At 42.7% G+C, this 13,700-nt stretch overlaps 1 protein-coding gene across 4 annotated transcripts in view; it reads right to left on the bottom strand.

The window, feature by feature from the left end:
- Positions 1–13,700, bottom strand: part of DPYD (dihydropyrimidine dehydrogenase) — a 490,336-nt gene that overhangs the window by 442,186 nt on the left and 34,450 nt on the right. For all 4 annotated transcript variants that reach the window (XM_083510989.1, XM_083510988.1, XM_083510986.1 and 1 more), the window contains exon 2: positions 6,130–6,240. In XM_083510989.1, the coding sequence (XP_083367115.1) occupies positions 6,130–6,240 (111 nt within the window). The remainder of the gene's footprint in view (positions 1–6,129; positions 6,241–13,700) is intronic.

Raw genomic sequence — 13,700 nt, 5'->3', positions numbered from 1 at the left:
CCACGTCAGACGTTTGGCTTCTGAAAAACTTTTAAAAACCAGAGCAATTACCTCCAGGTATTGGGAGCCAAAACATTCCAAAATGAAGGCGTTCAGGAGCCGAAGTTTGACTGTATCTCCAGGGCCAGATTTAGGTTGATGAGGCCCTAAGCTACTGAAGGTAATGGGGCCCTTTTTATGTCCAGCTGTCCTTTGTCAACAACAAATTGCCGCTGTTTTTTATGTTGAATATATGCTATTTGGAAATTTATGGACCTAGTAGGTATCTAAAGCCATTTGCACATAACAAAATATGTATTTTATCAAAGTAATTGATATAGAAATGAGCAAACCAGTGATATTTTAGGGAGCAGGCTAGCAGGTGGGGTCCATTACTTACATCATAGGAGCCTACACAACACAAAACACTGTTGCTGTATGTAGGTTTTATTTTATTTCTTTTTTATCTTATATTTAGGAAATGTACATCCAGGGTTCTTTTCCTTTAATTTTTTTTGGGGGGGCCCAAGAGAATGGGGCCCTAAGCTACACCTTACTTAGCTTATACTGTAAACCTGGCACTGTGTATCTCGATCCTATACTCCTGGGGTTGCTAAGTCAGCACCCATGGGCACCATTGCAGCCACGAAGGCTTTCACTGGGCAGATGCCCTAGACTCAGAGCTTTCATTTAAAGGGAGGAAGGGAGGAATGCATCTAAGCCCTCCTAGAAGGAAAGTTCTAGGGCGAAACATTCTAAACGGTATCTGTGAAATGTAAGTGAGTGTGGTGTGGCCAGCATGTATATTTTTCCTGGGGATGCTCCCTGTTGCTATTAGACAGCCTCTCTCTCTCTCTCTCTCTCTCTCTCTCTCTCTCTCTGTGTGTGTGTGTGTGTGTGAAATCAATGTGGTGTGATCTCCACAGTCTGGACCAGCAAAGCAGAGCTGCGCTCCTATGGTAAGCATAAGGTTATTGGAGGTGGCTGCCTCTCTAACGTTGTGCTATGCAGCTCTCCCCCGGCAGCCATTTTGTGTTATGCCGTGCCCCACCATCCAAAGCAGCTATTTTGTGACTGGAACCTCCACCAGCACTCTCTCAAAATTCAGAATGTACCCCCTGGTCCACAAAGGTAGTTGTCCCCTGCTACCCTCTGATCAGTTTTCCCTGTCTACTGCCATTTCAGGACCATTTTCCTTTTCTATTTATTTATTTTAAGTATTGTTCATACTGCCCTTGAATTACATTCTCTTTGTCTACTGCACGTGAGTTATCCCAACCAATGACGGATCACAAAATTAATGGGATCATATGAGATGTGGCTATGCTTAGACATCACTATGGGAAACAAAGTTAATTCAGTAATATCAGTGCTTCTGTCCTGAATAACTGAACCCTTTCAAAGCAAGCACACCCACAAAATTCCCAAATAATGGGTTCTTGGTTGGGTGGGAGGTATGCTGCCAAAGAATGTCCACAAAAACAATTAGTACTTTTAGCGCAGCCCTAGTTGAAACACCAGTAAACAAACACTTTTAAATTCAATTCTCACTATCCCAACACACAATCCAGAGCTAGTGGTTATTTTAGGGAACTGGAGACATGTGGAGCAGAAAACCAGCTGTATCAAAACAACATTCCTCCAGGTGAAGTGTGAATATATTTATCATGGCCCAAGCCAAATACAAAATGAGAAAGACCATTTCCAAAGGGATTACACCATGCAATAAGCGTCATTGGCAATCTGCTGCCAGAGTCTGAGGCATGAGCTGGAACTATCAGAAAATATGTTTTCCCAGATGGATGATGCCGTCCAGCTGAAAAGCTTCTCCTTTGCCCTAAAAATAAAAAAGAACCCTGGTTTGCCAAGTACTGGTGACCTTTTTTCCTCTCTCATTTCATTGCCTTCTTCCAAATGGGGAAAAAACAAAAAACAAAGCTCCCACATCAGTTCCACAAGAAACTACAGCTTGGGAGCTTCATACCAGAATTTTACCACCGGTATGATTGCAAGTGTGAAATGGAGGGAGAAGGAGGAATGTGGCTTATTTCAGTTACTATTTATGAATCAGTTTCAGCTTAGAATTTTATGCCATTGTTACCGGCCAACCCAATGTCTGCTGAACTGTGGACAAGATTCCAGGGGTCTCGGTCCTTATCCAGGGTGTGTGTTTCCTTTGGGAATGAGGAACGATGGCGACTGTAGTGACTTTATGAAAGATAGTTTATTTACACACACACACACGCACACACACACACACACACACACAAACCCCTGAGAGGCAGATGGGGCTCATCAACCTGGGAAGGTAGCCCAACCAGGAGAAGGAAAATTCTTATCTTAAACCTCTGTTGCCTGGTGAGATATCTTTGGGAGAAGAAAAGCCTGAGGAGTAAACCCTACAACAAATTCAGAATGGAGTCACTAAGATGGTTCCGTGGTGCCTTGTAGGCTGTCAGGAGTGCGTGCAGGAGCCGTGCCCTGTGACCAGTAGGGCTTCGCAGGACTGGAGCCTTCCTAAGTTTGTTCTGGAGAGGCAAGGCGCGACTGTATACCGCTTCTGCTTTTGGTTTGATTGACCAATTTAGTGTGGACGTGGGTGGCGCTGAGAGTTAATCCACAGAGCCTAGGACTTGCCAATCAGAAGGTCGGCAGTTCAAATCCCCGTGATGGGGTGAGCTCCCACTGCTCGGTCCCAGCTCCTGCCAACCTAGCAGTTCGAAAGCACATCAAAGTGCAAGTAGATAAATAGGTACCACTCCGGCGGGAAGGTAAACGGTGTTTCTGTGTGCTGCTCTTGTTTGCCAGAAGCGGCTTTGTCATGCTGACCACATGACACGGAGGCTGTCTGTGGACAAACGCCGGCTCACTTGGCCTATAGTGGTTAAGAGCGGTAGTCACGTAATCTGGGAAACCAGGTTCGTGTCTCCGCTCCTCCACATGCAGCTGCTGGGTGACCTTGGGCCAGTCACACTTCTGTGAAGTCTCTCAGCCCCACTCACCTCACAGAGTGTTTGTTGTGGGAGAGGAAGGGAAAGGAGAATGTTAGCCGCTTTGAGACTCCTGAAGGGGAGTGAAAGGTGGGATATCAAATCCAAACTACTACTACTACTACTACTACTACTACTACTCCTCCTCTTCTTCTTCTTCTTCTTCTTCTTCTTCTTCTTCTTCTTCTTCTTCTTCTTCTATAGAACGAGATGAGCCCACAACCCCAGAGTCGGTCACGACTGGACCTAATGGTCAGGGGTCCCTTTACCTTTACCTTATGAACCCTAAACTGTGGTTAAGCTTAACTATAGTTAGGGAAAATAAGCCAGCTTCAAAAACCATGGCTTGAAGTTGACTTGTTTCCACTAACTTCAATTAAGATTAATCAAAATATTGAAGCAAAGGCTTCTCAGCTGTACTGGAGGGAGAATGGGAATATATGAGTCCTGAGGGAGGCTAGTTTAATTCTCAAATTACTAGAATATGTTTTTTGCTTCCAGATGTTTTGGACCAAAACTCAGCAAACATGGTAAATGGCCAGGGATGATGGGATTTATAGTCGAATAACATCTGGAAGGTTCCAAGTTGGGGAAGGCTGATTTAAGGTTATGTCTGAACCAGTCCTCCGGTTAACTAAAATCCCTTTGCTTCTTTGCTTTCTGCAATATGTTATAACACTTTCCCCTAATCCTTCCTTTAATTTATTCCTGCAACTTTGAGATATCTCCTCCTCCTCCTCCTCCTGGCTTCTACCCAACCAGCTCCAAGCAGGACATTCTCAAAACTATGATCCATGGTAATATAGTGTTGCCTAGCAATACATTTTCCTACACCTAGTCTTCAGCTTTTGTAGTAAGGTTTTTCAGAGTCAGCTACAAAAAACCCCCCACAAGCCATACACATGATTCTGCTACCTTCCTGGCAAATGGTACATGAAATCAAAACTTACAGATTCTGAATAACAATCATCAAAAGGTAAGCTTCTCCACACTGCTAGAATAAACCAAAACCACTTGGGAGCTAGAGAGCATCTCCTTTCTTCCCTTTCCCCAGGAAGCTGCTACAACAAAGTTGTGTGAATAAAATTCTGTTTATTTTGCTATTCAGGCTTTCTTTTCTTTTTTTTAAAGGCCTCAAACACTACTATTCCTAACTGGATTTATCTAAATTTTTATCGTCAACTGTGAATTCAAATCAAGCGTATTAGTCGTTTGAGCTTTAATCTAAGCAGAGTCAATAAACACTTTCAACTATGCATACAACCAGGAAAAATAACAAACAACTTAGAAAGTATAGCAGATAATCAAAAGAATTTAGTTTGTTCTCAGAGCTTTTGAACCAAATCCTCAGAGAGTATGAGAACTTGCAATTCCCATCGACTTCAGATGCAACGTAAGTGGAAGCCGAACCAGCATGCAGAGTAAAATTCCCCCATCTAAAAACACAAGGCTTATTTGCTTAGAAGAACAGTTGTGTCGGCAGCATTTTACAAACACTGCCAGCTAAGCATCTTTAGCATCATGTGATTCCCAATCACTGCTAGAGCACATTAATTTGCCCGTTTTGGGGGCACAGCTTTATTCAGACAGTGATCCTCTAGATTTGGGCTAAGATCTCTGACTTCAAGTGATCAGTAAGAGCTGAAAAGTAGTTCTTGTATTTGCAGTAAATAATATGTATGAACATTATTTTTCAAACACACAATCACTTCAATACTTTTTTGTGCAGTTTCCACAATGTTAAGTCAACGCGCAATGGACTTTGAAATATTGCAGGGGGAAAAAGTGTAGCTCAGAACAGACATCAGTTCAAAGAGTCCAATGTCAAAGTCCTTCCTTTTGATGCCCCTTGACAAATTACACCAATTATTGGCTGAATAGTTGTGATTGAAAAGATCAATGTTTCATAGAACTAGCATTCTACCTACATATCTCTAATTGCTATTGAACTAAGGTAGTGATTAGAGAGAGATCTGTCTGACATTGTATGTGGGGGTTTTTTAAAGCACACATGGTGCTGAAGAGCATCTAATAAATACTATCCAAAGGGGGGGAAGGGTAATCTGAACCCACCAGGAATATCCACAAGTCTAAAAAGCTTACACTTGATCCCTGTATGAAGGGTGATATATAAATTTAATAAATACATAACCTAGCATGGTGGAAGAAGGATAAAGCAATAAGAATTTTTTGTGACATGCTAGTGTTGTAGGTGCAGGGATTTTCTGATTTTTGTTGGAGAACATTCAAACATGAGACTTTCCCCCCTCCACATATTCCAGAGTAATTCCCACTTCCTAATTCTTGCCTCCCCCCAAACCCCAATACTCAGATGTGGTAGACCAGTATATGCTCTAGTTATATATATACTGATGGCTCAGTCAATCCCTATGCATTTCACAGGGTCTAGATGGAAATTCTCAAATCTTTTAAAACTGATTCTAGGGTACTCATTGTAACAAGGTTTGAAAATGGGAAAGCACCAGGCACAATTTAATTAGGTTTCTGAGATGGATGGACCTCTAACATCTGCATGACTACAAAAATCATTCTATAGCCCTTCTGATCAGGACGTTCTTGCAACAAAGCACTGGGCAGCGTGGGGCAGAGAATCAAAATTAACAATGGGATTTAAGACCATAACTAGTAACCAACAGCATCTTTTATGGGAGGAGAAAGGGGGTGTTATCAGAGAATTTAAAAAAAAAGTTTATAATAGAAACCCAAGCAGACAAGGAGCATAATTTAAACCGATTTTCTATGTGGTTTCCACTTGCAATAGCATTTTTCACAATAAAGTTAATTTAAGAGCATCTCCTTAATCTTCTTTCATTTGGAAGCTTAACTCAGCAAGACACAAAATGATGGCTGCATTTAGACATAATGTTCTTCATCCTCCCAAACATGGTCTGGAGGGACTAGGAATGTGTGACAAGTGCAAGCACTCCCTCCTTCCTTTCTGGAATAATAGATCACATCCTTCCCCCCCCCCTCCAAACGACACCATTGTGTGTTGTACCATTCAGACCAGCCAACCGTCGTCTGAGCAAGCCTTCTAGATCAGGAAGATCTGACTTGGAAGATTCAGCATGCTGAGATTCAGGCAGTGAGCATTCCCAAGTTGTGTGTGAAAAGCAGCAGAAAGAGCTGTGGTACTTACCGGGCAGCTTTTATCTGCATTCCTTTTCCAGTGCTTTTTCTCATGTTTCTTTGCTGCAGTTGAATTCAAAGAAGCGTGAGTTTGTCTTCGAGGGTTTAGTGCTAGGATATTCTGTGGATAGAGAAAACGAGGCTTTGATTTTTGGGGAAAGAAGAAGAAGAAGAAGAGTTTGGATTTGATATCCCGCCTTTCACTCCCCTTAAGGAGTCTCAAAGCGGCTAACATTCTCCTTTCCCTTCCTCCCCCACAACAAACACTCTGTGAGGTGAGTGGGGCTGAGAGACTTCACAGAAGTGTGACTGGCCCAAGGTCACCCAGCAGCTGCATGTGGAGGAGCGGAGACACGAACCCGGTTTCCCAGATTACGTGACTACCGCTCTTAACCACTACACCACACTGGCTCTGGAAAGTGAAAGGTTCAGGCATGGACACAGTTAAGAAAGAAAATTTAACAAACCTACAAAATCACAGCACTCTAGGTGTGTGTGTGTGTGTGTGTGTGTGTGTGTGTGTGTGTGTGTGTGAAACTTATCTGTAAAAAATAGACTTTAACATGTTCAGTAACAATTAAAGTTGCCTAGTCTTCCCTCTTGAAGGCTCTATGAATTTGGAATAGAGTTAGAAATAAGAGTTATGTTGGTTTGCTTTAATAAACTTAGGCAAAGGTAAAGGTAAAGGTACGCCAGTCCAGTCGCAGAGGACTCTGGGGTTGCAGCACTCATCTCGCTTTACAGGCTGAGGGAGCCGGCGTTTGTCTGCAGTTTTTCTGGGTCATGTGGCCAGCATGGCTAAGCCGCTTCTGGCGAACCAGAGCAGTGCACAGAAACACCATTTACCTTCTCTCCGGAGCAGTACCTATTTATCTACTTGCACTTTGACGTGCTTTCGAACTGCTAGGTGGGCAGGAGCAGGGACCGAGCAACGGGAGCTCACCCCGTCACGGGGATTCAAACTGCGACCTTCTGATCGTCAAGTCCTAGGCTCTGTGGTTTAGACCACAGCACCACCCGCGTCCCATTTAATAAACTTAGTTCTCCCGTTAATCTGCAAGAATGTTCATTTTAAATCTTCTCTCTGTCTAAATTCCATATACATACACCATATTTATTTGCTCTAGATTGCTGTGAATAATACACCCTCTGTTTTCAAAACCAGATGATTTTGCAGCACTGTGCTATAGATTCATTTTCCACACCCCGGGAGCAGCCTTCTCCTATGTAAATGAACAGATGCTATCCTATGGATGTCTACACAGAAATCAGCCCCACAGAGGTCAATGGGATTAACTCTGAAGTAAGGGTGTATACAATGGCAGTTGCTCCTCTTCAAAGCATCCCTGCACAGGGGCAAAATAATCATGGTAGTCTACTGCAGAAAGCAGAAAAAAAAGAACACTGTTCACTTTTGATGGCCTTCAAGGTGATGCAGGTCTTATGTTTCTAAAGCAACTTGGCATTCAGGGGGGGGGGGGAATTAAACAGAGCACTGTGCAAATGACATTCAAAACTTATACCCAAAGCCATGAAATTCTAATGTAAATTGGCACTGCATGGCTTGCTCCTATGCCATTGCCATTCGTACCTACATATGACTAGCCATAGACTGTTATTCGGCCAAGGCTCCCAGAAGCAGCTCACCCAGTAGGGCAAAGCCAAAATGTGAGCTTCCTAGCAATAGATTTGCTGGGACATGCCAGGGGAGAGGTCAGGGATGTGTGTGAACAGCAGGAGCATCACATCGGCTCTGTAATTGAATGCTATGCTTCCCAGTTGGTGAACCTGCCCGTGGAAAGAATCTGTCAAATAGGGTGCCAAAACTGAAAAGGTCCTGTGAACGGTCACCACCTTGATTCACCCCAAAGGCAGTGGGACTTGAAGCAGGTCCCCAGATGCTGATCTTAATACCCAAGCAACCTTATGCAGGAGGGAATGGTACCCTGTTCACAGGCTGCTTAAGAGCTTTATATGTCACACTCAGAACTTCAGATTTTGCTCAGAGACGAACTGGAAGTCAACACAAAGCTGTCTCAAAACCAATAAGATGTGTTTCATATTCCCAGACGCAATAAGTATATAATGCAACCATAAGACGGTCCCATGTACGACACACTGCATTATTCTAAATGTAATGTTACCAATGTATGGGTAATTGTGTCCAGGCTATCACACCCACATACATGCAAGTGAATAGCCAGATTTTGATCAAATGATGTTAAAAAAGTAATCAGGTATCGGAAGAATTGACATTGTAGAACAGAGAATGATGCAAACTACAAAAGCTACTATTTTACTGAAGAACAGCAAAGAATCCCTCCAGAGTTTTGCAAATCATTGTTGCAGATTACATGAAGGTCCCTTCTCTCCACAGCAGTTTAAAATATTATTCCTGGCTACCAGGTCATGTCCAGCTTTTGTTTCTTGGTCAAAAGACCTGGACATTCTGCAAATCTTCAATGACATTCTTTCTTTCATAAGTCACTGCAGAAGTGAGAAGGAATTTTTAAAAAACTAACTCAAACAATTCAGGTAAGGTGTGATGGTGATAGAATGGTTTGCATCATTTTACACTGCAAATTGGGGGTGGGGGGAGAGACACATTTCTGAAGACTTGGGCAAGCCATTACATGGAGGAGCATTCAGAAAGTGGCGCCACCACTACCCCATACACACCCGTAACCTGAAATGGTACAATCCACTCTGCCATTTTAGGATTCCACCACCTCATACCCAGTGGCGTAGCGTGGGTTCTCAGCACCCGGGGCAAGGCAAGTAATTTGTGCCCCCTAACCCGTGGATTTTAGCACTCGAGTCTCTTCCGCGCCCCCCCCAGATGTTGTACCAGGTGCGGCAGGCTCCCCCTGCACCCCCACGCTACGCCACTGCTCCCACCACAAGTCTTCAGGACAGCCATCCGAAGGCTGGCGCGGGGAGAAGGTCTCTCCGCCCCACCGCCAGGCTTCGGAGCAGCCTTCCAAAGGCTGGTGCGGGGAGAAGGTCTCTCCGCCCCACCGCCAGGCTTCGGAGCAGCCTTCCGAAGGCTGGCGGCGGGAGGAGGTCTCTCCGCCCCACCGCCAGCCTTCGGAGGAGGTCCGAGGACAGTGGGGTTCCTGCTTCCTCGAGGAGGGCTGGCCAAACGCGCCCCCCCAAATGTTGCGCCCGGTGCGGCCGGCACCCCTGGCACCCCCCACGCTACGCCACTGCTCATACCTGGTCACATGGTCTGTGATAAAAATGAGTTTTAACAGTACATGGGAATGGACATGACATAAGAAGAGCAAGTGCTTATTCGGAGCAGGGTGGATAAAAATAAATTATTTTTAAAAATAAATTTAAAAATCAGATTTTTATTTAAATAGATTTTTAAAATAAAATGCTTTTGGAGGAAACATCTTTCTAAAGATAGTTTTCTATTTAAGTTACATTATAGTCCAAAGGCTATTCATCAGGAAATAAGGGTTTAAGTTTTTCATGAGTGCTAAAACTCACATCTGTTTTGTTTTTTTAAAAAATTGTTTAACCACATCAGTTAACAAACATGGATACATATATACTATAATGTTATTGTTTTAGTTAAATAAATGGTTTGAATTGTTATTAAGGAAATGATTATTTTTCACCTTCCAATAAAGTACAACAGAAAAGTTGTCCAAATATAAACAGAAAAGTTGTCCAAATATATACTTATGAAACCTCACAATAATTTCATAACTATCTGTTTATATAATTCTAATAGTATAAACAAATCAGTATTTTTTGATATAACTGTAAAAACTACTCTGAAAATGTATTATTCCAAAAACAAAACCTTCATCTGGTTGTACAGTGGTACCTCGAGTTACAAATGCCTCAGGTTGCAAACGCTTCAGGTTACAAACTCCGCTAACCTAGAAGAGTTACCTCAAGTTGAGAACGTTGCCCCAGGATGAGAATGGAAATTGTGTGCCAGTGGCACAGCGGCAGCAAGAGGCCCCAATAGCGAAAGCACACCTCTAGTTAAGAACAGTTTCAGTTTTCAGGTTAAGAATGGACCTCCAGAAGGAATTAAGTTTGTAACCAGAGGTACCACTGTAAATATTAAGATTATAGCAGCAAGAATGAGTCTTTCTGTTAAAAACACAGAAACAAAAACTGATTTAAATCAAGTCTTACTGACTAGTGATTTAAATCAAATCCACCCTGATTCGGAGATTTAAAATTCAGTACTGATGCAAAACAACAACAACAACAACAACTTTCAAAATCATTCCATCCAGTTGTTTCTTCTAATGAAGCTCCAGAACCAAAAGCAACTCCTGCCTGGAGGAGAAGAAAAGCCCAGAGAGAAACCATATTGGGAACAAGCACATGGGATCTTCAACGCTTCAGTTCCCCCCTCCTGCGTGGGTAACGCTGCGCTTTAAATTGTCTCAGCTCCACTTCACACAAGTTCAGCACAATATGAGTTATGTCGCGCCACTGTAACGCCTCATTTGGTCCTAAGCCACGGAGATGAAATCCCTCATATGAACTAGAAGTGCAATTTTTGTTAAAAAAAACCCACAGAATATTCCAGGCCCAGGCAGGCCCTCTAAAGAACCCAGATGTGTGGCCAGCTGCTAAAGTACGCAGGAGGAGTCTAGGGGCTGGTCTTACAGCCTATTTTTATGGAAGTTAAAATGCATAGGCTTCTATCTTTTATAAATGTTTAATACTGCGCTGCTAAACAGACGACATGCTAGAAATCTCTCCGCAGCCTTTGAACTGAATAATATATTCTTAATATCATACCATAACAGATGTAATCCATTGGGCATGACACCATATGGTTTAAAAAGAGAACTCTTGGAAGAAACCCTGGCGTTTGCTACTCTTGGAATTCTGTATCAGCTAGGATGGCTCTGAGGGTAACAGTTGCTGAAATCCAGCAAGAGTTCACAGTACAGCGTATTCCAGCAATAACGTTGCAAAAAGTGTTTGGCACACAATACCACCAGCATCCATTAGAGGTTAGAGGCTTTAATTCTTTATTTATCGTAATTTATATTTTTGATTATGGGGGGAAGGGACACACACCCAGGGGAAAACACACTTATGAAATATTTTCTTTCAGAACAAGTAAAATGCTTTTAAACTTCTCTTTTTTAATGCAAGACTCCGAAGAGCGTTAGAGAATGGTAACTGTGACATGGAAAGCACTCAGGTCCAAGACGAATTTCTCCACCACCTGCCATCTTTGTGAGAGGTGTGTACAGCAGGGATTTCCAAAGATTGAGGTTCACATCGTCAAAAATGGCACTGTCCTTTCATAAGAAGTTACAGGTAGGTAGCCGCGTTGGTCTGCCATAGTCGAAACAAAATAAATAAAATAAAATAAATTCCTTCCAGTAGCACCTTAAAAAGGGACCCCTGACCATTAGGTCCAGTCGTAGTCGACTCTGGGGTTGCGGCGCTCATCTCGCTTTATTGGCTGAGGGAGCTGGCGTACAGCTTCCAGGTCATGTGGCCAGCATGACTAAGCCACTTCTGGCAAACTAGAGCAGCACACAGAAACGCCGTTTACCTTCCCACCAGAGCAGTACCTATTTATCTACTTGCACTTTGACATGCTTTTGAACTGCTAGGTTGGCAGGAGCAGGGACCGAGCAACGGGAGCTCACCCCCTCACTGGGATTCGAACCGCCGACCTTCTGATTGGCAAGTCCTAGACTCTGTGGTTTAACCCACAGCGCCACCCGCGTCCCTATCCCAGTAGCGCCTTAGAGACCAACTAAGTTATTTATTGGTATGAGCTTTCGTGTGCATGCACACTTCTTCTCACAGACATCTGAAGGCAGCCCTGTTTAGGGAAGTTTTGAATGGCTGATGTTTTAATGTATTTTTAAATCTTTTGTTGGAAGCTGCCCAGAGTTGCTAGGGAAACCCAGTTAGATGAGCGGGGTATAAATAATAAATAATAATAATAATAATAATAATAATAATTATTATTATTATTATTATTATTATTCCGAGGTATCAGTGAAGTGGGTGAATGCCAAGGTTTACAAAAGTATCAATTTTTAAAAGAAATATTTGGGGGGCACACCCTAAAACACCCCAGCAGGGACTAAGCATGCTCTATAGTCATAGAACACTGATAGCTGGAAAATATAATGGGGATGGGGAGTGGGGGTAATGGCTGGCAGTCATGGAAGATGTACATGGGTGGAGTCAAGGACAGCCACACATATATCCAGTTATAGCACAATACAGTGGTACCTTGGGTTACATACGCTTCAGTTACAGACTCCGCTAACCCAGAAATAGTGCTTCAGCTTAAGAACTTTGCTTCAGGATAAGAACAGAAATCAGGCTTTGGCGGCGTGGCAGCAGCAGGAGGTCCCATTAGCTAAAGTGGTGCTTCAGGTTAAGAACAGTTTCAGGTTAAGTACAGACCTCTAGAATGAATTAAGTACTTAACCTGAGGTACCACTGTACTGGTTGAAGACCTGTGGGCTTCACCTAGGCTTCTGATTTCTGCAAAAACAGAAGGTTGGTCTAAATGACTCTGACAGAAAACATGGGGGGGCCAAAAATATGGCTTGCATGCTTTTATTTTGAAAAAGGTCTACCTCACTGAAAGAATAAGTTTCCCACGTGACAATTTAAACCCATAAAAATTTAGTTCGGGTGTAAACTTGTGGATCCATGTGAGTTGCGTACTATTTCAGGAGCACCTCAGTGTTAGAAATATTTCACATTCTCGTCTTCAAGAACCCGAGTGATTTGCATTTCTCAAACACACACACCCTAGCATAAAAAAACGGCCTTGGACTGATATAGGTCTCTACTGCAATCTCAATCTCTCTCATCTTTCTACTAATGTGTCATGAAAAAGAAAAAACTCCCCTAAAATTCTGCCTCCCTTCTATTATTATAAGCTTTATGATAGCTTTAAAGTTTCAGATTGATCCTCTCTATATTGTAAAATGTTTTGTATGCCTTTGCGTGTGTCATCAGAAGCGATAGCCTTGTGGAGCAGAATTCCATTAAGTCACACAAGATGTTACAAAAAATACTATCTTGACATTGTGACACATTTTATGTAAAGCAGCTCCAATTAAAACTTTTGAGAAGTCAAACGAAAAACCTGGGAAAGTCTCCCTGGCAAAAGATGATCACTTTCTCCAGTCACCCTAAGCATCTGACTCTGGAATCAGCAAAGTTTTATCTATCATAAATTTATCATTCTACAACCTGACTTGTTCTAGGTGCCTTTCAAGGGAAAATTATGGTTAATTAAAGAGGGGGGGGGTGAGGAATTGAAGGCCATTATATAAAACCAAGGAAACGGCTCAGGTGCAATGTAGTAGAAGATGCCTCAGAACATGCAATGAAATCCTTTACATGTCTACTCAGAAGTAAGTCCTAATGAGTTCAATAGGATTTACTCCCATGTAAGCGGGTGTGGAATTGCATCCTATGGCTCACGCACTCTCTCTCTCTCTCTCTCTCTCTCTCTCATGTTCTTCAAGAAGCAACACAGAACCTGATAGCGGGCAGCAGTTGCAAAATTCAATCTTTTGATTTTAAGAAGTACCACAACATTCTAGTCCT

Source organism: Podarcis liolepis (assembly GCF_965112155.1).
Source record: "Podarcis liolepis genome assembly, chromosome: 6".
NCBI classification, from domain to species: Eukaryota; Metazoa; Chordata; class Lepidosauria; order Squamata; family Lacertidae; genus Podarcis; species Podarcis liolepis.
Note: the sequence above shows the minus strand (reverse complement) of the source record. Positions and strands in the feature narration are given on the sequence as shown.